Source organism: Nelumbo lutea, chromosome 1 (genome assembly GCF_056320005.1).
Source record: "Nelumbo lutea isolate HS-2025 chromosome 1, American lotus-T2T, whole genome shotgun sequence".
NCBI lineage: Eukaryota > Viridiplantae > Streptophyta > Magnoliopsida > Proteales > Nelumbonaceae > Nelumbo > Nelumbo lutea.
Window position 1 is genome coordinate 21,183,883 of NC_142684.1, and position 27,352 is coordinate 21,211,234.

The 27,352-nt window shown below is 38.7% G+C and overlaps 1 protein-coding gene across 1 annotated transcript; it reads left to right on the top strand.

The window, feature by feature from the left end:
* The first annotated feature begins 616 nt into the window (after positions 1 to 616).
* LOC148873884 (farnesylcysteine lyase-like) lies at positions 617 to 25,676 on the top strand. The gene is made up of 5 exons (XM_088965875.1): positions 617 to 1,346; positions 1,430 to 1,603; positions 10,193 to 10,552; positions 10,668 to 10,843; positions 25,053 to 25,676. The coding sequence occupies exons 1-5, from the start codon at positions 822 to 824 to the stop codon at positions 25,333 to 25,335; spliced, it is 1,518 nt and encodes a 505-aa protein (XP_088822001.1). The 5' UTR covers positions 617 to 821; the 3' UTR covers positions 25,336 to 25,676.
* The last annotated feature ends 1,676 nt before the right edge of the window (positions 25,677 to 27,352 follow it).

Genomic DNA, 27,352 nt, shown 5'->3' on the forward strand with positions numbered 1-27,352 from the left:
TTTAGGATTTGATGTAATAATTTACAAGAATGCATAGAACGGGCTTAGTTGGGTGGATGATATTAAAACTTTAGAACTCTTTTTTCAATGTATTAGTTTAAATTTATTTCTAAAGTATTAAATAGGGCTAGGGTGTCAATTGGACTGAATTTTGTTCAATCCAATCTGGTAGTCCATTATAATGGACCCAGTCCAATCCAATTTGATGAATGCTCTGAACCGTTGTGGAGCAATTCAATTCAATGTCTCCAATATGTTCAAATTGGCTCGAAAAAGCTGGTCCATTGATTCCTTTATTCTTATCTTCTGTCAAATTGGCTCGAAAAAGCTGGTCCAATAAGGCATATTGATTCTATAGACGCAATTCAATATAAATCCATTATGGGTGAACCAGGTCAAACCTAATCCAATAAATTCTTTAGATCAATATGCCTTATTGGTCCGTCCAATCCGTTCAAATTAATCCTAATCGGGTTCAACCTAAAACCGGTCCATTGACATCAGGCCTACACTTGCCCAAATAACTAAAAACTTCTTCTGTCTTCTGGTGCTAACATTGGTGGGACACTGGGACCCACACTTACGCCTTTTACACCTCAAGGCGTTTACGTCCTTTTCACAAGGGCCTTGGGAGGCGCTCAAGGCGTATGCTTTCAGCTCTCTACTCGCTCCATTCCGTGCGAATATCTCTTCTTCTTCTTCTTCTTCTTCTTCTTCTTCACTGATTTACAAATTCAGAGGTTTTTAGTGAAAACAGAAAAAGGCTCGTTGTCTTTCTCTTCTTCGATCAACAATTTATCGTGGACAGAAGAGAGGAAGAGATGTTGCCAGCTGTTGTTGCTTCTCTGGCTCTCTTCATTGTCTCCACTTCACTTTCTCTAGCCGCCGAAGCTCCTCACTCTACCAATACAAACGATGTGAAGAACGTCTGTATAATCGGGAGCGGCATTGGAGGCTCATCCGTTGCTCATTTCCTCCGCCAGTATTCCTCCCACCCTTCATATCCGACCATCGGAGACATCTTGATATTCGAAAGGAACGGAGTCGTCGGAGGGAGAATGGCGACGGTCTCCATCGCCGGAGACACTTTCGAGGCCGGGGCTTCCATTTTGCATCCCAAGAATTTACATGCCTTAAATTTCACCAAGTTCCTTAACCTTCGCATCAAGGAGCCCTCTTCCTCCCCGTTCTCTCTCGGCATTTGGGATGGTACCCAATTCTTATTTAAAACCCTTGACACCAACTCAAAGTCCTCTCTGTACAAGAAGCTTGTGTCACTCATCAATTCTTGCCGCATCTTCTATCGATACGGCCTTTCGCTTTTCAAAATGAATCGCTTCGTCGAGGTCTCCCCTCTCTCTGGTATTTGTGTGTTGAAGTGTTTTTTTTTTCTATTGCAGAGTGTCTTGAATTGTTCTTTTTACTGCAGAGTGCAGTGAATAAATTCTTGAAGTACTACTGGGATTTTGATTCTCGGCCTGTTTTCGAGTCTGTTGATGAGATGCTTAAATGGGCGGACTTGTACGAGCTCACCGGTCGAACCTTGGAAGAGGAATTGGTTAATGCCGGATTATCTCCTTTGCTCATATCGGAGCTTGTCACAGTAATTAATTCTCTAATTGATTTTCTTGCTTTTGCGTAGGCTTAATTTTGCCCGAGTTGTAGCACTTTGTATAACCTTGGACTATGGCACATTTTCACTTAAAAGCTTTGCATATTCTATTTCTAGGCTGTTCCTTTCATCCTGAATGATACTGTTAGATTTAATTCATTGGTGAATGCTAGTAAAAATTGAATTTATCCAACTTCTTTTCTTCTCCCTGTGGACAATGTGACCCAAGAAATGACATGCCCAACATCGTTTGGTGGTCTGCATTTTTGATGAATCTAACCATGTCTGTACGGCGAAGAACCTAGGAGTTGCATAAAATTGTTTACCAGCATCCTCTAATTCTTTGGTTAGAAATTGCTACAAAATCCGTGGAGATTGAAGATTTACAATTTCACATTTATTAACAATAGTGGTTTATTGCTTTGGATATTGGTATTTTGCAAACAAAAAGAACAAATGAATATTCAAATGTTATTTTTGACTTTTAATCCTATCAAATGAAGTTCGGGTGTTTCATTTAAGTTCAAAGCATTTAGAGTAACATATGAAATGTGATGATTTTTGTGAAGAAGTTGACTTTGTGATTCCTGGAACTTAAATTCAAGGTGTAAAAATATTCATTGACACTAACCAAAATGAAGTTTGAGGATTTTATAAGATACAGAATTTGACATTAGTATCTAGTCATGCAGAATATCAACTTTTATGTCCCCTTAGGACATGCGTTGAGCTTGTACATGTTTCTTTTTCTGATGCATGTTATTGCATACTTGCATGGATAGGTTAATGTTTTCCAATGATTTTGTAGGAGTATTTCCTTGGTTCTTTTAACACAAGGTTTTCTGTGATAGTTTTAACTTGGGAACAATCTAAGGGATGCTCAATTGCAAGCTAAGATCTCAAGGATGAGAAATATCCTAAGTTCTTTTTAGTATGAGTTTTTTTATCATCTTCCAAACAACTTTTTTTTTTTTTTATCAATAACAGAATTTCATTAGATTAATAAGAAATAGGTACACCAATTCAGAGAGAGTTAGAAAGACTTAACTCTTTAAAAGAGAGCAAAATAATGTCTCACAATACAACCTAGTACAATTGATCCCTACCCACCCCTACTTTGCCAGAGCATAAATGGATGTCCATCCCCCTAGTTAGCCATTTGGCCATTTGATTTCCTTTCTTTCATTAGCAAACTTCCAAAGACCGCTTCCCCTCTGTAACCAACTTACCACAAACTTTGAGTCTCCTTCAATAATTAACTTCTGTATATTCAGTTCCTTACTCTTTCTAATACCCTCTAGAACAACGTAGATCTCAGCTCTAAGAGAGTCTCCAACCCCAATGGAGCACGAATACATTTCTAACACCTTCCCCTCCTCATCTCTGAAGACACCCCCTACACTTGAAGGGCCTGGGTTACCTTCACTACTCCCATCAAAATTTAACTTTATAAATCCATTACCAGGAGGTGACCACATAGGAGCAGCAAAAAACCGAGACAATGCAGAGTTAGCCACTTCCATCCAATTGTTCAGCAGCATAACCGTAGAAACATCATCATATAGCTGTACAAATTTTATCCAATGCACCACCCTGACTGTTATGACCTCAATAATATCTTCTCTACTTATTTCCTTTTCAGAAAAAATTCTGGAATTCCTTTCTGCAAGAAATTAATAAGTGATAGGAGCTTTCACCATTAGCCTTACAGATAATGCATCAATTAGGAGATAAGCACCAATAAAGCCTTTTCCTTTGGAGTAAATCATAGGTATTACATCTTTCCAAGAAGACTTCCCAAGTCCCAACAAAAAGCTCCAACCCTTGGAGGAATTGGCTCACCCCCAAACTTCCTTAACTGGGAAATTTTGTGCCAAATTACTGGTAGAATGCAGGAGGGAATTAAAGAAGGAAGCACAAGAGAATGTCCCGGAGGGAGTTAAAGTCCATAGTCTCTTATCCCTCTCAGTGTTAGAAGGGTTTAGAATCCATCATATGGATGGCTGAACCGTGCTAGATGGCTGGGCAAAATTTCAAAAAATTTTTTAACCCATTCAGGAACCGTTTTCCCGGTAAAATTGAAAATTGAATTTTCAGGATCGATCTTGCATTGAACCAAACTAGATTTGAAACCAAATTGAAAGGGAATTATACCTGATACGGAGACCACAGATCGTAGCTCTCAAGGTGGAAATTCACGCCCAATATTAGTCCCAAAATTGACCTCCAAGGCTCCAACTGAAGATGGTGCAGTGTACAGGAAAAACTGATTCTACAACTCTGATTTCAACAAATCTGCTATCCAACTGGCTTGGATCTAGTGGGATTAGTGAGCCTAAGTTTCTTTAATGCTTTTCTTGCAAAAACATAGAAGAAAACTGATAGAAATCAGTTCTTGAAAAGGTTAGGTCGTGATGAGTTTCTTGAGAGACAAGAGAGAAGAAGAGAGAGTAAGAATGTGGAGAGAGAGTCCAAGACTAGTTCACCCATTTCTCTCTTTATCTCTATATGGAGCAAATTCCTAATCTGATTAGCAGATGATCCAAATCTGATTTGAATCATAACTTTTCTTTTCTTAATTGATAAACATTATCCTCTTAAGAAGATAAGTGCTCCATATCCAAATCCATACCCAGTTTTGACCTAAATCACGTGACAACTTAATTAATCATATTAGTAATGGGCCTTAGGCCCATTTCTCTTAAAGGCTCATGTCCCTAAGTGTTGCATGGCCATGTTGGGCCTGATATATGGCATGGGACCCTACAAAGGTCTCACACAAGTCCATGAGGGTTTGGCCCCACCTCTGAAAGAGATTGGTCTGAATTCACTGCTTAGCGCAGTGAACCCCTAAGCCAATCAGCATGGGCTCAGTCTAGGACCAACATTTACACCTAAATGATCATTGGATTCAGCTACCCTATGAAGACACAAGGATAATGGACTTATGTGAGATAAAGCCCATCAAATAATCAGCCCTGTAATGGTCTTACACTTAACCTCTCGGCCCATAATCATCAATACACTGCCCGACAGGGAAGGACCTCTCCCTTAGCTACAAGGTGTAGTGTCACACTCTTTGCTCAGATGGATCCTGGGATTAAAACTTTTTGCAAACATTTTTCATAAAATAATAACATAATATATAAATATATTTTGCAAAACCAGATTTCAAACACAGGTGAAATCCACTGCCGATAGTTTATGTTTGCATTAGAGAGAGTGTAAACCCTAATATGCTCTTTGTCCGACAAAGGGGTTGATCCTATCACTATGATCACCCACTCAAGTAATTTCCCAAATTGCCCCAACATGCCTAGATATTTGACCCTTGATGGATCTCACTGGTTGGCATATCAAAGGCAACCTGGTTCACTACTTAGTGTAGTATCATAATCAAGTTTGGGGTTATGTGCAACTTTTCAGTTTTTCCCATCTATCTCCAAGGTCAAGGGCATAACTAGAAATTGGTCTGGGTTTAGTGTTTCTTCCAAACACCCACTACCTGTGCTTTGGGTCTAATCCTAGTAATTGAGACAAGCTACTCCAACTATTTGGCAGCACACTAGTGCTAACCTTGTTAGGTTAAACTCCCCAAGTCTATTTAATGGCTGAGAACATTCTAAACTAACACGAGTCTCATAACTGTCTAGTTTAAGGGGTAATATACAGAAAACATACTAATATAAATATGAAACAACAATGTATTTTATTCATTTACGGATAAATGTTTATATACATCAGTTTGGTTGGAGCTAAGGGCATACACTGTCTAACACTCTGAGGGATCCAACACCACCCCATTTAGGATTTGAATCAAATTCATTGCAATTTCAGCTCCTGAATCCCTTAGGCCTCTCCTAAACCCTAGGTCCCAATCAAACCCAAAGTTGGACTGAGAAGGAACTAGAAAACTAGACACAAACTTGCCCTTGTATTGGGAAAGTAAGAAAAGAAAAGGAAATTAGTCTTTCAAAGGTAAATCACCCATCCAAATGTGCTCCCAAAATTTTACTTGATTCCTAGAACAAAGGTCATACTTGATGTGTCGTAGGAAGGTATAACGACATGAATGGATTTGCAAGGAGAAGCTCTAGTTGACCTTGCCAAAGACCTTGTATCCCATCCATCCTCTACCTAAGCATAAATGCTGAAAATAACTCTAGTCCAGAGCTTCCCACTCTCACCTTCCAACATCCACAGCCATTTCCCCAACAAAGCCTCATTTTTCTTTCAAACATTACCTAGTCCTAACCCGCCATCAGCCCTACTTTTAGAGACCAAATCCCAATTCACCTTATGATCCTTCTTCTCCTCCCCTGGTTTCCATAAGAAGTCCCTCATCAACTTTTCCAATAATTTGTTTATCTTTACTGGGATTTCTAAAAATTGATAAGTAATACACAAGCAAACTTGCCAATGTAGACTTAATCAATGTGATTTTGCCTCCCAGAGATAAATAGTTCTTCTTCCAAGCGGCTAGCTTCTTTTGAAACCTATCAATTACAGGGTTCCAAAACTTTCTTTCTTCGGGTTATCACCTAAGGGCATCCCCAAATAGTTCATAGGCCATTGAGCCACCACACACCCCAAGGCTTCAGCCCTTTCACTTATAGCTCCCTCTTCCATATTAATCCCCACTACACAACTCTTATCAAAATTCACCTTCATATCAGACATCTGCTCAAATACTTGAACCACCACTTCAAGTTTTTGACCCATCTCACATCCTCCCCCTCACAAAACAAGATAGTATCATCAACAATTGTAAGTGAGTTATAGGTATACTATCTTTTCCAACCCTCCATCCCCTCACTGGGCTTCTCAAATCTGCTCTCTCAATTAACCTCCCCAACACTTCTGTAATCAAGGTGAAAAGGAAAAGAGAAAGGGGCCCCTCTGTCTAATTCCCCTTAAAGCTGGAAAGTGGCCCACTACAATTCCATTCACCAAGATAGAATAATGACAAGTCTCAATACAGTCCAATATCCATTTGCACCATTTCTTCCCAAAGCCAAACCAATCCAACACTTGCATCAAGAAAGACCAATCAACCATATCATAAGCCTTCTCTTGGTCCAACTTGCATACAATCCCTTTCTTCCTTGTTCTCTTCAGATCCTCCACACGTTCATTGGTAATTAAAATTTGATCCACAATCTATCTATCTCCCACAAAGGCTCCTTGATTCTGTAAGGGTTGAATTCAGTTTCTCGGATGACTTGCTTTCACATTCTTTGGGACCAGAGCTATAAAGGTTGAATTCAGTCTTGGATCTATCACCCCCCTCTAGAAGAACTCATTGAATACTTTCATGACATCCTGCCTTAGAATCTCCCAACACTTGGTAAAAAAGCCATGATTAATCCATCAGGCCCAGGTGCTTTAGATCTATCCATTGCTTCCCTAATTTCCTCCATCTCAAACTCTCTTTCCAGCCACCTCTTTTTTTTTTTTTTTCCTCTGATAGTTTCGACCAGTCCATTCTAACCAGAATCTCTGATTTAAGGGCCTTCCATAAATTGACTTAAAATGCTCCACAAAGGCCCTAGTATTTCATCCTCCTACTTACAAATAAAAAATTTCCTTCTCCTGCTATTGGCCATTGCATGAAAAAATTTAGTATTTCCATCACTTTCCTTCACTCACTTGTGTCTAGGATTTTGCCTCCAGCTAACTTCCTCTTTGTACAAGATGTCTTCTAGCTGTTTCCTGAGTTCCCATCTCTCTTGCTTGTCTCTCTCTCCAAAAGTATCCCCCTTTTCTTTAACATTTAACTTCTCAATCTGATTGATCACCACCTGTTTCCTCTCTTCAATCCTTCCAAGCAACCTATCTCTTGCTGTTTTCTCTAACAGCATGAGTTCTTTTTTATTAGTATGACTTTTACTTTCTTTTTAATCTCCTGCTCATTCTTTGGTGGATGGCAATTTGTCTACTTGTTTTTCCATCTCTATTCTTCATTTATCTCCCAAATTATCTTCCTTCACCCTATAGAGCTCACCACCAGATCTGAACATTGTAGGAACCCCCAGCCATCCCACCTCATTTAGTTCTTTAGAATAGGTCCATGGCTCTCTGCTCAGTTCAAATTTAGGTAGCTTCCTGTTTTCATGAAGCCATTTTTTAGAAACTGAGCTTAAGTGCCCATTTGGGAGGGCTTGGAAAGCCGTGAAGCTGTATTTGGTGAAAAACCCGGAATGCCAAGAAATGTTTATGTTGAGCTGAGAAACCGACTTTCCAGTGAAAGCTAGTTTAGTAGCTTCTTGGAAGTGACTCAGTCAATGCAGCTCAATCAACATTGAAGCTCTCCCAAATGGGCCTTAAATAGCTAATGTTTTCTCCAACATTTCTTTTCTCCAAATGAACGTTTAAGTTGTTCCATTGGAGATAGAGTGTTGGTTATTTATCAAAAAAAAAAAAAAAAAAGATAGGGTGTTGGTTAGTTTTCTTGGGAATGTATGAAGTGCATATAGTTACAACTTGAAGAGTGTTAAGTATCTCCACAAAGATTTTTTGGTTAAAAAATTAAGGTTCATTCATTTAAAATTCTCAGAGTCAAGAATCATGCTGATACGAGTCCAACTTGCAACCAATTAAGAACTTTGCAGAGACAATCTTGCAAATTGGGAGATTGCTCATGAATTCTGGATACATGTATTAGATGGGAGAATATCATGCTGCCTATGTCTATGTAGATCTACAGAGAAATGTGCATGGCACAGTTACAACATGGTTTCTCATAAAAAAGTTACAACATGATTTCAAATTTGTAGCAGACTTTGGTGGTATGTTTCATCAAATCTTAGCAAATATAATGTTTAGGTTACATGTTTTTCTGCACTTAGGCCCCATTTGGTTCGCGGGAACAAGGGTCTGGAATCGGAATCGGAATGGGCTATTCCGATTCCAATTGTTTGGTTGGGCGGAATCGGAATCCCATTCCGATTCCTGCTGGAATGGCATTCTCCCATTTGAGGGAATGGCCATTCCCTACCCCTCCCTTGAGAATGAAATCCCATTCCTGCTTATTCCAATTCTCATTCCCATTCCTGTCTGAACCAAACAGACTATGGGAATAGACCATTCCAATTTGGTTCCAAAAGATTCCTACTCCGTTTCCAACTGCGAACCAAACGGACCCTTATTTGAATATTCTGCACATTCAATGTAGGCATAGGCCATTATTTTCATATTTCAGGCTGATTCTTGCAGTGCAGTTCAGTTTATCGATCAATAAGTGGATTTTCCAAAACGTTATTGCAATAGGATTTAGGCATCATTGTCACTGTACTTAACACATTGCACAAACTTACATGAAGCTGAAGCCAATTAATGTGTAATTTGGAAGTTCGGCTGTGCTAAATTTATATCGAGTAGAATTCAACTTATGTTTAAGAACTTGGGGCTTGTTGGGGTGGACACCAACTTCCTTCTGTTCTTTTGCTGGGAAGCATAGGGCCCACAGAAAGTAAACTTTCCCTCTTGTAATTTTTTTGGCCAGTTTCCCGAGTAAGTTTTAACCTTCTCCCAAGTGGGCAATTCATTTACCCATTGAGGGGAAAAATTGGCCAAGCTATGTGGGACTAAAATACCCCTGCCAGCATACAAAAGCTAGGGTCTTTTGGCCTTTGGAAAATTGTCTCAGTTGCCCATCTAACATTTCCTGTCTAAAGAACTCAGGTAAATGTATTTACTGGGGTAACACTTCCCTGGTAAATGCATTTGCCCAGGTAAACAACTTCGCAGCAAATAGAATGAGGCCTTAAAGGGAAATGAATCTGTTTCTAGGGCTTTGTTTAGAAACCTCTGTATGTGAGAGAGTGGGGGAATACTGTTAATGTACCTTATATTATTACTAGCAAATTCAACTGTACTTCTTGTTTGTGAGTTGATTTTGCTCTCACTCTGTATTTTTATTGGTTCTTAGTATACAGAATGAGGGAAGTAGTTTAGGTTTCTAAACAAAGCTAAATGGGTGCACTTCACAAGTTTGTTTCTACATGCATTTTACAACCATCTGAGGTGGCCGTATCTCAATATGTCATGTACTGAGGATTGGAACCAGCTACTGGTTGGATGCCATCTAAAATGTATCCTGCTTAAAAATTTAGCATGATCATTTGGCTTTTAACCACCAATGAGCGGGATATAGATTGTTCTTTTCATCCACTGTCAAGGCATCAAACCTCTCTAGTGGTCATCTGATTATGCAGAATTTCAGCCTGGACATTCTCTTAGATGAGACCCATATAGGGGTAGCCACCAAACACCTCTACATGATAAATTAGGTATGAACTCCCCAGCCTTTCTGTAGCCTCACCCAGAACTTTCCCCAGGAAACTAACATTTTGAGTCTAGATTGCCCATCTCTTTTAATGAGGATACAGGAGACAAAGACCTTGGTCCTAATGGCAAGGAGCCAAGGACAAACAAGTGTAAAACTGGGCTGAAGATAAAAACGGATTAAAAGAAAACAATCTACTGTATGTTTTTTACATGCACTTTTAAATGGCTAAGTCACATATCCATGACAATTCTAAATGATTTCTAACTTTGTAAGTGGACTTTCATTTGCAGGTAATTACAAGAATTAACTATGGTCAAAGTGTTAGCATCAGTGGGCTTGCTGGGGCAGTATCTTTGGCAGGCTCTGGTGGAGGATTATGGTCAATTGAAGGAGGCAACTGGCAGATTCCTGCTGAACTCATAAATCATTCAAATGCTACACTGCATCTTCAAGAAGAGATAAAATTTATCTCCTATCTGGGAGACTATTATGAACTTAACTCCACAAAGGGAAACAGTTATAGTTGTCAAGTCACAGTACTTGCTACACCACTGGATGAGCTAAATATCCAGTTTTCTCCTCCAGTTTCAATTCCTGAGAGGAAATTTCAGCACACATACACAACCTTCATAAGAGGCCTCTTAAATCCTGTGAGCAATCTATTTCTCTCTCATCTTCCCTTATTCTCCTTTTTATGGGTTTTTTCCTTTGCATTTTTCTAATAGCTTATTTTCTTTGAATTCTTGCTGAATATATTCTCGTCAGACATATTTTGGACTTCATTCAGTATCAGAGATTCCCGAACTAGTGGGGACAACTGAGGTTCCTGACCTTCCATTCTCTTCCATCTCTGTTCTGAAGAAATATACTGAATCAGATATGACTTACAAGATGTTCTCTCGTGAGCCAATGGAAGATGCATTGCTTGATCATTTATTCAGGTAATATTTGTCAACAGCTTTGGCTACATAGCAGTTAGACCATCACTTCTGTTTTCTAGTTTTTTTATCAATAACCACAATAACTTTTTATTAATAAGAACAAATAGTAGTAAGTACAATGAGTATAAGTACAGAACAAAGACCGTGAGAAACAAAACCTCTTATCTCTCCCCAAATTACTCTTTCTCCCTTAGACCTTGTGCCCAAAACAAAGGTTCTCTCCCCACTCCTTTAGATAATGCATCAGCCACAAAGTTAGCACCCTGCTTAACCCAACCGTGACTTCCATGTCTCTATTTAACCACCTGGTTTTCTTCCTTTCATTATTATATACCCACATCTTCATCCCCTCATCTTGTAGCCAGTTGATTACCAGTTTTGAATCTCCCTCAACAAATAGCTTACTAATGTTTATTTTTCTCACCCTTTGTATTTTTTTGTAAGGTAAGGTAAAAATTTTATTGATAAAAGAGGAAATAGATTGCAACAGCTTCCCAGCAGACCTCACCAGGAAATACAAATTCCACACAGGATGAGAGTAAAGCAACTGGAACACATTTTGATGCTTGAACTCAGTGATTACAGATAACCAAGAGATCAGTTTGCTCACAGCAAGCTGGATTAGATCATCTGAACTTTTCACTTTGTTATAGAAGATTCAGTTAATTTTTTTTTTTCAGACCAGATTGACACTAGAAGAGCCACAGGAATGGTTTTCCAAATCAGCTTCCCTTTCTTCCTCAGACCAGGCAGCTTCCAGAAACATAATAACTCTTTGACAGAATCTGGCATGACCCAGCAAACACCAGCAGCTTTGAGAAATTGCTCCTAAACTTTAGAAGAGATAGAGAGCAGTCAATGCTTAGGTGATCAACCATCTCTGGCAGAAGCCTACATAGACCACACTTCAGATCCAGGAGCTGCATTCCTCACCTATCCAGAATCCCAGATTGATTTTTCAAAGGCACTTCAGCACCAAAGCCCAGACCAGAAAGTTTGACTTAGAAGGACTGAGTGGGTTCCATACCTGTTTGCTAGGGAAGCCAGTAATGTTGGCCCTGCTAAGTTTAGCTGCCAAGGATTTAATTGAATAACAGCCATATCCATTCATCCTCAAGATTTGTAGAAATAACTTGCCTCTGTGAAATCTGTAGCAGCTCCAACATCTCATCCAATTCCCAGTCAAAAAGATTTCGTCTAAATTGACTCCAGGGAACTAAATTCTCAGTCAGGCCATAGGAGTCAGCAACTGAAACATCTGGGTTAGCAGCACACTGATAGGGGGGGGGACCTCAGTTAAAGGGCTACCCAAGTACCATGGATCCTTCCAGAATCTCAGTCTATCTTCATAGAGGGTCCAAGGATGTCCAGTTGCCCCTGTCCACACCATATTTAGTAGGTATTAAATTCCTCTACCAAGCATTTCTTTCATACCCAAATCTACAAAGCCATTTGCTCAGAAGGGCACAGTATTAAATACCTTTTTTTTTCCTTATTCCCAAACCACCTTCCTCAACTGACAAGCATACTTGATCCCAATTAACAAGATGGATTTTTCTTTCTTCTTCCTAGCCTCTCCAAAGGAAATTTCTCTACAGGGTTTCTAATTTCTTTGCTACTTTAGAAGGGATGGAAAATAGGAAGAGGAAATAAGTAGGAAGGTTTGAAAGGGTACTCTTTATAAGTGTCACTCTACCCCTTGAAGAGAGATACTTTTTTTTTTATCAATAACAGAAGATTCATTAAATGAGAATAATATTACAAAGGAGAGGAACTAAAATATCTTAACTCCCCAAAACAGTCAAACATACACCCAAAAAACAAAGAACAATTACAACTGTGCCCAAAGAACAGAACTCCTATTCACTCCTTGCCTTGCTAAGCCATCTACAAATGAATTTGCACTTCTCTTTACCCATTTGCATCGAACTTCCATGTCCTTAGTAAACCATTTAAATTTCCTCTTTTCATTGTTGTAGCTCCAAAGCCTAGAAGTGTCTTCATTTAACCAATTCACTACAGTCTCAGAGTCTCCTTCTATGATCATTTTGTTGACATTCAGGTCTTTAGCCCTTTGTACCCCTTCCAGAGCTGCTGGTATCTCTGCCCTCAGAGAATCTCTCACTTCGATTGGGCCAGAAAACAATGCTATGATAGTCCCTTTTTCATCTCTTAGTATTCCTCCTATTCCCGAGGGCCCTGGATTGCCCATACATACTGCTGCCTTCAAAGTTCAGTTTGATAAAGCCAAGAGGTGGAGGGCTCCAATGGGAACTTGAGACCTTTCTGATTGAAGCCGAGTTTGCAATTTCCTTCCACTTTCTTAGCAAATCATCCATTGAGAAATCTGCAAATATATCCAAAGTTTTCAGCCATTGAATTACCCTTATGTGAGTCACCTGTAATACTGTTTCCATGCTTCTCTCCTCTTCTGAGAGAATCCTTAAGTTTCTTTCCTCCCAAATAGTCTAACATATGGCTGCCCTAACACATCTCCACATAATCCTCACCCTTTGGCTAGTTGGAGGGAAGGGAGGTAAACAAGCTTTGCACATCCTTTGAAGAATTCCACCTGCATCCAAACAAAGAAGCAAACCATTCCCAAATAGATTTTGCAAATTCACAGGAGATTAGTAAGTGAACACTAGATTCACCCACAACTTTACAGAGGACACACCAACGAGGAGACAAACATCTATTGGGCCTTTTTCTTTGAAGCAAATCACCTGTGTTAACTCTTTCTAGAACAACTTCCCAACAAAAACTCCAAATCTTTGGAGGAATAGGCTCACACCACATCTCTTTGATAGGGAAAGGCAAAACAAAAGGAACAACTGGTTGTGTTAGGGCTTTAAAGAAAGAAGAAACAATAAAGGAACCCGAAGGAGAGAGGGTCCAGATTCTACTATATATATTTGTTGGTTCTAGAAAAAACATCCTCAAGGATGGATAACAGAATTAAAGTACTCTCCAATTCTGAGTCCCTAATATCTCTTCTCAAACCCAAGTTCCAACCAAAGCCAGAGGTCAAATTAGAGGGTACAAGGAAAGAGGATATTGGTTTATTCTTAAAGGTAGAGATTGCAAAGAGAGCCAGAAATTGGTCTTTTAAAAGGACTATCCCCAATCCAAACATGTTCCCAGAATTTAATGAGATTGCTTGAGTGTAAGTCATACCTGATCCATGGAGAGAATAGAGGCAAAATAGCTTGGATTGCTTTCTAGGGTGATGCCCTTGTAGTCCTAGCTAGAGTCCAAGAGTCCCATCCATTCTTAGCAAGCCCGTGAATACTGCCCACTATCCTAGTCCACAACTTTTCTTTTTCTAATGAGAATCTCCACAACCATTTCCCTAGTAGTGCCTAATTTCTCTTCCTTATATTCCCAATGCCAAGGCCTCCATCCCTCTTACTCCTGCACACCACTTCCCACCCAACCCTATGGTTGGTCCTTTTTCTCCTTCCCTTGCTCCCAAGAAAGTCTCTCATTAGTTTTTTCAGCTTACTAGCCACCCTTGCCAGAATTTTGAAAACCGACAAATAATAAACATGCAAGTTAGCTAAGGCAGACCTTATTAGGGTGATTCTCCCTCCAAGGGAAAGGTAATTTTTCTTCCAAAAGGCAAGTCTCTTTGAAATCTCTCCATAACCGGAGTCTAAAACCCTCCTTTATGAGGATTATTTTTTTTTTATTTTTTTATGAATCTCCTTTCTGAGGATTACAAGAAGCTAATATCTTTTCCATCTGCTGAATTTCTGGTATATTTTTCTCACCTTTGTATGCCTTCTAACACTGCCATCACTTCTGCTCTTAGAGAATCTCTGTCCCAACCAGTTTTGAAAAAAGTACAGAGGTGGATGATGTTAAGTTTTTTGAGAAAATTTGTCATGGAACTGGAAAGAATCAATGAGGAGCCTGATGCTTTGAAGAAGATCAGGAAGGATGCTCTAGCAGTTAAAAGTTTAGAAATCAGAAAAAACATAAAGATATCTTGGTCTCAAAAGTTTTTGCTAGGTTGAAAGGGGGTCTTCTTGGGCTTGGACCAAACAGGAAGATAATGAAATTGAAGAGAATATCAAGAAATAACAGATTTGTTGGGTTCAGTAGTGTCTTGTTTGGGTGTTTTTTCTTCGATGATGCTGTGGGTCAAAGTAGTGAGGCTGCCATTCAAGGGTGGATTTGGGTTGAAGTTTATCTGTTTTTCAGTCTGTGTATGGGCCTGTTTATTTGTTTCGCGTTGCAGGCTTGATTGTTATAGCGAGTTATACATCTCTTGGAGTTTTGGGTATTGGGTTTCTCGGATTTGTCCCTTTGGGGTTATTTGTGGGAGTTATTTTTCTCTCAAGTGACTACTAGTTACCCTCCTTGTACTTTCTCCTTTTTATTTTAATACTTTTTTTTTTAATTTTGTTACCAAAAAAATCTCTAAATACACATCCAATTCTTGATGGTCCTGGATTTCCCAAACTGCTACCATTAAAATTTAGTTTAATGAATCATCTATCCAGTGGAAACTGTTATGCAGGAGAGAAGAAGAGAGGAAAAGAGAAGAGAGAGAGAAGAGAGATCTGAGAGCCAAAAGTCCTACTGGTAGTGTCAGCTTTTGGTATATATACTAGGGCGACATGATATAAAAAATAAAATGAGAAAATTACAATAGTACCCATGCAGTACTATACTTAGAGAATTAACAACCTTTTAACACTCCCCCTCAAGTTGGGACGTAAATGTCAATCATGCCCAACTTGTCACATAAATCATGATGCCGTGAGTGGTGTAACCCTTTTGTAAAGATGTCTGCAAGTTGATCTTCAGAGCTAACATAAGGAGTACACACTTCCCCTATGACGACATTTTCTCTGATAAAGTGTTTGTCGACTTCAATGTGTTTAGTTCTATCATGCAACATTGGATTAGCAGCAATGTTTATGGCTGCTTTGTTATCACAGAATAGGGTCATAGGTCCGCCAACTAGAAAACCCAACTCACTCAACAAAATTTTAGCCACTCCATGAGACATTGCCTGATATTCAACTTCAGCACTAGATTTAGCTACCACATTCTGCTTTTTGCTTCTCCAGGTAACTAGATTACCTCTTATAAAGGTACAATAGCCACTATTGATTTTCTGTCATTCAGGGATTCTGCCCAATTTGCATCAGTATACACTTCAACTTTCAAATGTCCATGCTTTTGTAACAACAAGCCTGCACCTGGGAACTTCTTAAGATATCTGAGAACTCTTTCTACTGCTTCAAGATGGGTAGTTTTAGGGGCATGCATGAATTGGCTAAGAACACCCATTGCATAAGCTATGTTTGGTCGAGTCATAGAAAGATATAACAATCTTCCTACAAGTCTCTAGAACTGTTTCACATCCTTGATGGGTTCACCTTGACAGTCGCTTAGTTTGTGGTTAGGATCAATAGGGGATTCAACTGACTTCACTTCCAATTTTATTGTATCCTAGAGTAGATCTAGGATATACTTTCTTTGGGGAAATGAAGATACCATTTTGTGAGCGGGCCACTTCAATCCCAAGAAAGTACCTTAGAGGACTTGGATCCTTCATTTCAAACTGGGTAGCAAGAAAATTCTTCAACTTTTGAATTTCATCTTTCCAATCACCAGTGATAACTATATCATCAACATATACTATCAGTGCTGCAATTTTCCCTTCCCCTCTTTTCACAAACAATGTGTGATCAGATTGACACTGCTTGTATCCTCTTTGCTGTATTGCTACATGGAACTTGTTGAACCAGGCTCTTGGTGATTGTTTCAGCCCATATAATGAATTCTTTTAACCTGCACACTTTTTGTTCATTACCTTGAGCCCGAAAACCAGGGGGTTGTACTATGTATACTTCCTCTTCAAGGTCACCATTCAGAAAAGGCATTCTTGATGTCAAGCTGATGAAGATCCCAGTCAAGATTAGCAACTAGGGAGAAAAGGACTCTAATGGAGTTCATCTTAGCAATAGGTGCAAATGTTTCTGCATAATCTACTCCATACACTCTTGTAAACCCCTATGCCACTAAACGAGCTTTATACTGTTCCACGGTGCCATCAACACTGTGTTTAACTGTGAAAACCCATTTACATCCAACTGGATCCTTTCCCTCAGGAAAATCTACTAGTTCCCATGTGCCATTTTTATGTAATGCATTAATTTCTTACTTCATAGCATCTGTCCATTCAGGTACCTAAAGAGCTTCTACCACATTCTTAGGGGTAGAACACTAGAGAAAGGCCCAAAAGGAGGGTGAAATATTTTCATAGGAAACAAAATGGGAAATGGGGTGTTTAGTAGTGCAAGATCTAACACCTTTTTGGTGGGCAATAGGAAGGTCAAGGTCATTAGCTATTATCAATAGCAATAGGGTCAGGAACATTAATAGGAACCAAGGTACCTGAATGGGTATGATTCGCCCCCGGAGAGTCTGATGGCATTGGTGGTACAACATCTAGGTGCCCCACAACTCTTGAACATGGTTGGCCTTTGTGACGACGAAAGAATATACGAAAGGGAGGAGGATCAAGAAGAGGAGGGAGTTGAACTAGTTTTTCCTCATTCCTACACTCCCCCTGAGGAGAAACAAGGAAGGAAGGCTCACTCTCAAAGGAGACATCCATAGAAACATAAAATTTCTAGAAACAGGATCAAAGCACCGCTATCCTTTCTGAGTGAAGGAGTGCCCCAAGAAGATGCAAGGAATGGCACGAGGATCTATTTCCATGAGCGGGTGATAGATTTTGAACAAAACAACGACAACCAAACACACAAGGAGGAATAGAAAGAAGGGGAGCCTTAGGAAAAAGAAGTTGATGTGGGGCTTTGCATTCTAGCCAACCTTTGCATTCTAGCCAACGAGAGGGCATGCAGTTGATGAGATAGGTAGCACAAAGGACGACCTCAAGCCAAAAAGCATTTCGGGACATTCATATGAAATAGTAACCCCTGGGACACTTCAAGAAGGTGTCGATTCTTTCTTTCAGCAACACCATTTTGTTGTGGTGTTCGGGCACAAGAGCTACGGTGAAGTGAGTCATGCGAAGCAAAAAACTCCGTAAGATCACTATGAAAATATTCTTTGGCATTATCAGATTGAAAATTTTGGATTTTAGTTTGAAATTGGGTGAATATCATCCGCTGAAAATCTTGGATAATTTTTAGTACTTCATCCCTAGTTCGCATGGGATATATCCATGTATATCTGGAGTAATCATTGATAATGGTAAGAAAATACTTGTAGCCACTCTCAGATGGTAAAGTAACAAGGCCTAAGCATCAAAATGAACAACGTGGAAAGGGGGGCTGATTCTCCTGAGTAGCCATATTTGCCATATTGTGTTTTTTTGTACCTTGCTGTCCCAACTTTTTATTCAAATTTGAACCTTGCGTCTTACTCAGATCTTGAGCCCATTTCGGCTTCCCATGAAGATCCCAGCATGTGTCTCGAGTGTATCAGGGGTTTTGGCAATGAGTACACCACAGTTTGTCCTTGTCATCCACCTTTTTCTAAAAATCCCCCTTCTTAAAGGTATTTCCCCCACTTGTAGTAACACTCCCTTTTGCTGCCAACACAATTGCATCCCCTATAGAATTGTTCATCAAATTTTTTTGCTTTCTTTTGATCATACTAGAGCATAAACTTCCTGAACAGATGGAAGATCCTTGCTACCTAGGATCTGGACTCTGATAGATTCATATGCAGGGTTCAAGCCATGTAGGAAAGCAAACACTCTTTGTTGAGAAATAAGTTTTTTGTACAATTTTGCATCTTCATCACATTTCTAGTCCACACTCTGATAATGATCTAACTCCTTCCAGACAAAGGTCAAGTCTGAATAGTACACAAACATACACCTCTCCCTCTGTTTACAAGTGGACGATTCTACCTGTAACCAGTAGATTTTTGCATAGTGATGCAGTTCAGAATAGGTTGATTTTGCTTGTTCCTAGACCTTATTTGCCATTTCAGCCCACATAAAATTCCTTCCTGTTTGAGATTGCATAGACACTAAAAGCCAGGACATGACCATGCTGTTTTCCTGGTTCCATCTGTCATATTCAGCACTCCCATAATTGGGTTCTTTGATTCTCCCATTTATATAACCTATTTTTCCCCTTGCAATGATGTACAGCTTGGTCCCTCTTGACCACTCTAAATAATTTAAGCCATCGCGAGGAATAACAGCCATGGGAAAGGATAGGTCCACACCCCTACTCATTCCATTCTGCATTGAGGAAACATTGGATGTAGCAGAATCTTCACCACTCATGATTACAAATTAAAAAATCTCTTAAAGTGGGCACAAAACCTTAAAAAAGGTCTAACACCAAGGGAGAAAGGAAAACCCTTTTTTTTCTTCAGAAACACAACCCTTTTCTGTAAAACACAGGTGCTGTTACAACACTAACCAATGTTTTAAAAGGTGTGGGAAGCGTACGCCTAGAGGCACGCCTCCAAGCGGGGCACTCCCAAAACGCCCTAAGGCGTATGCCAGAGGCGCTGACACCTCTGAGGCGCACTTGAGGCATGTGCCTCTTGCGCTTTTTTCATGAGGCGTGCTAGAGGTGTATGCCTCATGCACATTTGATATAAAAAGACAGAAAAAAAAAGAAAAAAGAAAAAAATGAAAGGAAAGGAAAAGAAAGGAAAGGGAAGGGAAAGAAAAAAAAGAGAAAAGAAAAGAAAAGGAAGGAAAGGGAAGGGAAGAAAAGATAAGGGGAAAGAAAGTGGTTTGCCCCCTACCCCTTTGGCAGGGGGGCTTTGCCCCCCAAAAAGACAAAAAAAAAAAAGAAAAAATAAAAAAATGAAAGGAAAGGAAAAGAAAGGAAAGGGAAGGGAAAGAAAAAAAGAGAAAAGAAAAGAAAAGGAATGGAAGGGAAGGGAAGAAAAGATAAGGGGAAAGAAAGTGGTTTGCCCCCCAGAACCCCCCACCCCCTTTTCAATGCAGCCTTTTTTTTTTTTTTTTTTTTTGAGTTAGGAGGGTCCTTGCATCCTCCTCCTAACCCCTCTCCTCTTAAGGAGACTTACGCCTCCATGTGTTCGAGAGGCTTATGCCTCTTGCGTTCTGAACTACACCTCACGCCTCTAGGTAGTGGAACGCCTTGCGTCACGCCTCCACGTTTTAAAACATTGGCACTAACAGGTCATACCTTGACCTATAGAATCAAACACAGGTGCTTTCACAGTGCATACAGGTCATCTCTTGACCTATGCATCAACAGAAATGCTGTTACAGCAAGTACAGGTCACTCTCTGACCTTTAGTGCACCATAAAAGCTGCTATTGCAGCACACAAAAGGTCTTCACGACCTACAGTTTATACAGGGGTCGGTTGGCCCCACAAAAAAGGAAAGAAAGAGGTGCTGATCACCTTACATCCAACCAGCAGACCTAGTATAGGTTCTGCCCTGGCACACGACCAGAAAAAAAAAAAAGAGGAGAGAAGTTACTTCAGTGCGTGAGAAAACCTTGATCTTCAATCGGCCGAACAGTAGATGTGGGCGGCAAATCTGGAAATCTGGTGCGAAGCAAACTGTTCACTCGACCTCTCCTTATTATATATATCATGCAAATAAAAATACTCTAGTTTAACCAATCAATAAATACTTGCAGATCATCATCTTTCTGAATATTATTTCCCTTTCCCTTCTAACATTCTTGTCAGTATTGCCTCTGTTACTTGCCATCTGTTTTCTTCCATAGTATTGGACTAATAATACCCACTGATGCAGGGGCTGGTTGCTTGTTAGTTGTTACCAATTGATGTAGAATTGGAATGAGCTGAAGATGAATCTAGGAGAGTAACAATGAGCTAGGAAGTGTTTAGGGCTGATTTCAGAACTAAGAAAAGAACTAACAGGTATTAGAAAGGGTTAGGTCAAATTGCTAAGAACTCTAGATTTTCCATTCAACTGAATATATTTTAAAACTAAGGTGGTGTTCGGTAGTGCTGAATCAGCCTCCGAACAGAAATTTTTACTTTTTGGTGCTTCGGGGTTGTTCGGCAGCACCTCCGAATTCATTATCTGAAATCTGAAAATTCCTCCAAACCATTTAGCAAGTCTGTTACCTCCGAATGAGCTCTGAGGTAGCAGATGATATTTTGTTTCCCAAAATACCCATCCATCTTTTCTTTCTTTTCTTCTTCTTCACTGTGCTGATTCCGATGAATAGAGGAGCGACAAACCAGGACCGACCATTGTCCTCTGTAACAGCCTAACAATGGCCGTTCACTGTTTGCTCATCTCTTCACTGTGCTGATTCCGATGAACAGAGGAGCGACGAACCAGGATCGGCCATTGTCCTTTGTAATAGCCTTACAATGACCGTTCACTGTTCACCCATCTCTGTTCTTCACTGTGATGAACAGCGGAGTGAACCAGGATCGCCAATCTCTGTAACAGGGATATGGAGAAAGGGAAAAACCAACAAAAAACAAGAGGGAAAATGAGATAAAACAAAGGTAAAACAAATAGAGAGATGGGAAGGGGTAGATGTGCCCACTTTGAAAACGAAAGCAATAGTTCTCTCTTAACTTATGTGTGCCCCTATCAAAAATTAATAAAAAATGATTGATTCCCCAACCTGTTTTCCTTCTTCATGCTGTTAAACTCCGTTTTAATCTTTTTATTTATGTTTTTTCTCCTTTTCTTTTTCTTTATAATTCTAATGTTTTCTATAAAGAAATTAAGATGATCTTTTTATTAATTTAACTTACTATTTTTTAATTTTTTTATCATTTCATTTATTGGTTTACCATTTAATAATGTTTTGTATTTATTTTATTAAAATAAGTAAAATAGTTGCAATATTTTAATTATCCTTAATAGTATATTTAATATTTTTTATTTATTGGTTAAGAAATTTTTGATATTTTATGCTTTTTAAATAATAAAGGCAAATTTTATATCTTACATTATTTTTTATTAGTATTGATGATGGGTAAAAGTGACACACCATTCACTTGCTGCCACGTGGACATTCAAAACCACCTTGGATCACCTCGGTACCTAACGTGGCAAGACCTTGGAAAAGTGTCTGTTAGCAATGCAGCTCATGTCGGCCAAATGCACTCGAGCTCAATTGAAGATAGCTTGGCAAGACCAACCTAGGACATTGGTCATCACCTCGAAATGTTTATGCAACCCAGACATTTGGCAAGTTACCTGACCTCGTGGCCGACCTACGTGATCTATCTGCCTTGATCCATTCGAGCCATTTAATGATCTCGGAGTATTCGGAGGGTACATTGCCCATGTAGCGACGGTTACGTGAGTCTCCCCCGTTTCTTGGGGAAACAACGAGTGGTCGACCTAATGACTATTCCTGAGTGTCCCCTAGATTCCCTTGGTTGAGGCCCATTACTGCTAAGTATGTTGGAGACGTTCTGGCCGATCCCAAAGTCCTATATAAGGGCAGCCTTTTGCCCTCTAACGGTATGCTCTAATAAGCTCTCTATCTCTCATTCTGCTCCTCTTTGCTCTCAACTCTCTCAACTTGGTACTAACTTGACCGTCAGAACTCCCTCGCCAGGGTCCACCACCTGGGCTCATTGACGTTTACCTTCTTTGCAGATCTGACCTACTCCTCATCCAACTCATCACTCCAGCAGGGACAGGTGCAGATTGAGCCACATCAAGTATTATTAATATTATTATATTTTATACTTGTTTCATATTAGTTTTATAATATTAATATTTTTATAACTCTTTAATGCGTATTTGAATCATTTTCGTTATTTTTATTTAAATAACAACTTTTGAGGGGTAAATTTGTAAAATACACAGTTTTCAGACATTACAACATTTTGATTACCGAATAATTCCACTATATATATATTTTTGATGAATCATAATAATTCCACTATATTCAGATGCTTGCAAAAGTGAAAAAGCAAAATTTTCATTGAATGCTTTCAAAGATTTTTCGGAGGTGTTTTTGCTTTTCAGACTTCAGATTTACCGAACGCCACCTAAGTGAAAATGGAACTTTTCAATAAAACTTCATAGAAATGTTTAGGATGGTGGACTATATCAGGAAATTTAACGTGAAAGCATTCTAAGTAGTTTTTCATAAAAGAATGAGAAATTCCCTTTGTAAGAGAAACTGCAAAAATTCTAGAAACTAGGTTTTTTTTATTTTATATAGAATTTTAGGATGATATTTGATACAATGAAAGGTGAAGAAGATCTAAGGGGAAGTTTAAAAACGATAGAAATCATAATTTTTTCATACAGAGGATGAAAATGATTGAAATTAGAAAACTTTGAGTTTGAAAAAATATAAATGAATCAAATCTAGTCTTTTAAAGATGTTGATGAATTCCCTTGATGAAGAATACATTGGCTGTTGATGGTCATAATTGCTGTTCGCAAAATTAGAGAGAAGAGAGGGAAAACCTAGAATCACTCAACTCACTCAACTCGGGGGTGGGGGGCTAGAATCACTGTTGGATATTGGAACCCACTTCCTGTTTTTAGCATAAGCTATATGAACTCGAATTAAACCAATTCATTCATTCACCACGTAAAAATATACACACTATATGGGTGGCGAATCCTACTAAGGAAAACAGAACTTACAGAGTAGCTCTATCAGAAGGAAACTCATTGTCTCCTAAGCTACTTAACTAATGGATATGAAAAGTCTACACAATTAAACTATGGCTTGAAAAGGAAAATAACTAGGCTAGACCCCATGGTCAACATGTAAAATTATCAAAATGCTCCTATTTTGATACAAGTACATAAAAAAATGAAAATTTCCAGTTTTAATTATTTGGCTCCTGCATTCAGTCTTGATTTATAATAAATAAATTCTACCTTTTGCTGATGAAAAAAGAAAATTATTTGTCTCCTTCATTGCATAACCTCTAATCCTTGAGCAGTAAAGGGGCTACTGGTCCATAGTTCTATGACAGGATTATGAGGTTATCTAAATCATAGATTAACATGGTTAAGTGACCTGTAGCCACTAACTTTTATTTTAAACAATTAGAGCATTAGAAATGGAATTTCAAAACAGGCTATACCCTATTTAGTTTGGACAAGGCTTAGATCATTTATATCCGATATATTGTTCTTGTTAATCTAGAAAAAAATTCGATGTTGGATTAATCATATGATACATGCATTGTGAGTGTTATCTTCAGTATACATAATATAATCCTCAGAAATCAAAACCTTTTTATACCTGCTGCTTAATTCTAAGCTGCCTTCTAAAACCCTTTTAAGGTCCATTGATGTTGGTTGCAGCTTCTGCAATGGAATTGAAGACACCGATCATATTTTTAAAAATTGTACTATTGCTAAACAAATCTGGAATATCTTAGACCCAAATATTAAGGGGCCTAGTAAAAACGACTCCTCATTTCGGGAGTGGTGGGATGGCTTATTTTCCAATCAGACTGATTCTTCGATCCCTGTGAAATCCTGCTTTATCTTGTGATAGATTTGGAAGAATAGAAATGAAAATACCTTCCAAAACCATTGTAGCCACCCTTCGGTCATCATTGATAGAGCTTTGTCTCTATATTTTAATCACAATGTTGGAAATTGTTCTAAATCCAGTACTATACAGAATGAAGATTGGAAGCCAATCAAATGGAAAGCTCCAAAAGGGAGTTCTATCAAAATTAATTTTGACACGTCAAGAAATGATAAAGGTGATTGCACAATTGGTTGCGTTGCAAGAAATCAATGGGGGATTGTTCTTGAGACCAAAGCTTATTTTATCGGGAATTCCTCAATTAATGTAGTGGAGGCGTGGGCTGCATGGGAGGCCCACAATATTGCTTTCAACTATAGGGGTCTCCCCATCTTCATTGAGGGAGACTCTCTTCTTGTGATTTCGTGTTTAAAGAACAAACCGGACTGCCCGTGGAGATTGAAGAACATCATCGAGGAGTGTTTGAAGCTGGCTGGAGATTTGGAATGTGGTGTCACCTACAACCATGTCTATAGAGAGGCCAATCAAGCTGTGGACTAGATGACAAACCAAGCTCTTTCTTTTCCTCTCAGCACTCTCAGTTTTTGCCCTCCCTCTATCCCTAGAGGTTCTATTTGTTTTTGTGATGCTTGGGTCCGAGCTACCCCTCGTCTTGTGTAACTCCTCTTGTTTCTACAAAAAAAAAATCAAACAAAAAACTCCTGGATTATTTGACGCTGATTCTTGTTTATGATCTCATTGGCAGTGTAAGGAAGGAAACTCTGCGCATGGACTGGGACGCATATCCTCATTACACGCCTCCAGAGATGTTTGCATCATTTGCGTTGGATGGCCTTCATTTGTACTACATTAATGCCTTCGAGAATGCAGCTAGTACCATGGAGACTAGCACTGTTGCAGCTGAAAACATTGCCCGACTTGTCTTGTCAAGATTAACTCCCTTAAATAGTAAGGGTTCTGCCTGTGATGGAGAGAGTCTACAGTCAATTGTACAATGGAGATTAGCGCTGTTGCAGGCTTGCAGCTGAAAACATTGCCCAACTTGTCTTTCAAGATTTCCTGGTCCTTCCAACTCCCTTAAGTATTAAGGGTTATGCTTCTGGTGGATAATGTCTGCGGGCATTTTGATCTATGAACTGGAGGTAAATGTTGGATTAGGGAGATTGGCTTGTTCTATGCAAGTATATTACCTTTTATAGCAGGCAACTCTGATGTGTATAAATTGTTTGTACAGTATATAGCTATATACTAAAAGGGTATGTATTTTCTAGTACCCAGCTCTAATGCTTTCCCTTCGCTACAAGTCTAAACTAAACCTTTTTTAAGGACTTTATGAATTTAAATATTGAAGCTTTCGGCAGCTTGTATACATGGTTGAGAGTTGAGAGTCATGATGCCAACCAGGAAAAAGAATACACAGCCAATCCAAGGGGTCTCCTATCTCGTTGGTTGCATGGATTTGCCACATCATTTTTCCATGTGGCATGGCAGATGTGGTGTTTGCATCATGTATGCCAATTGCCAAGTAGAGAGAAGCCCAAGTGACTGGTGAGCCAAGTAAGGACCCTTTTTTCCATAAAAAAAAAACTACATCGAAGATCCTTCATCCTTGTAATTAATTGTTTTTGCTGGTAGAATTAATTTACTAAAACTGATTAATTGTATTGGCCCTTTGAATCGTATAATAAACAATTTGTCAATACTTTGAACCATGTCTGTATCCCCTAAAATTGATAAGAACCCACTATTTTAATGGTTTAAAAACATGAATCATTTCTCTCTTGTTAAAAAAAAAAAAAAAACTGAAGCAGTTATTTTTGCTTCTCAAAGAAAAAATATAGTCATTTTTAAAAGGAAAATGAAAATGGGCTACACAACAGGGGCACCCCTCTCCAAGACTCCAACACTGGTGAAGGTGGGACTCGCTTGCAGTCTCCACTACAATCAGTTGGAGATTTTACCAACTTATTTTTGCTTCTCAAAGAAAAAATACAGTTCAAAAGCATGTTCTAATTATTTAACTGATGTAGTAACTTCAAAAGATTGACAACAAGATCATTTAATTTGAAGAATAGTGTGAAACACATGCACAGGAATCCGGATTTCCTCCTCACAGAACGGTAACTCAGTTTAATTTGTACAAGGTGATAATTTCCCTTTTCTTAGGTAGAAATGAACATAGGGTTGCAAATGGATTGAATTGAATTAGATATATTCATTAATAGTCAAATTTAAATCAAATTGTATCCATCATATCTATATTGGATTTGTATTTTCATTTTTTAATTTTTATTATTTAATTATGACATCAACTGTTTAACACATTTGAATCAAAAGATTAAATTGTTGACTTGCTACCAAACAAGAAAACAATTTCATTTTAGGTTGGTTTTAAATTTTTGTATTTCATTTCTTGTTAATAAAACAAATCTTGTTCATCACAATTACTTTTCTTTAATACAATTAATAGAATACATTAGAGATGCACACAAATCATTCTGCAGATTTTTTTTTGCTTTTTGTAACGTTTATGTTTATTTTATTTAAAACTTTATGTTGTTTAACTATAACATAATGGGATGATCCATTTGATATAGTGTTTGAATTTCTTATGGGCCACCTAGGTGGAAGGATGAAACATTAACAAATAATAATAGTGATAATATACAAGATAAAAGCTTTTGATAAAGAAAGCAGACTGGTATATATTTATAGGAAGATAGTTAGATTTACAACAAATTTCTATCAAAGATAGGGAACAATAGTTAGAATTCAACACAAACACTAGTTCAGTTAGATTTAGATTACAGAATTATCTTTTGATATGATAGAGTAGGTTACGATCGAGAGTTATCATCGATAGAGTCCACGAGATTTGGAGTCTTGCATGTCCCGTGCACGTGTCTTCAAACTGTTGTTCTATCAGCCCCCACAAGCTGAATGGGGCGACGTGAAACTTGGATCTAAGGATCTCAAGCTGAGAGGGGGAAAGGGGTTTGGTGAGGACATCCACAACCTGATCACCTTTGGTATGTACTGAATCTA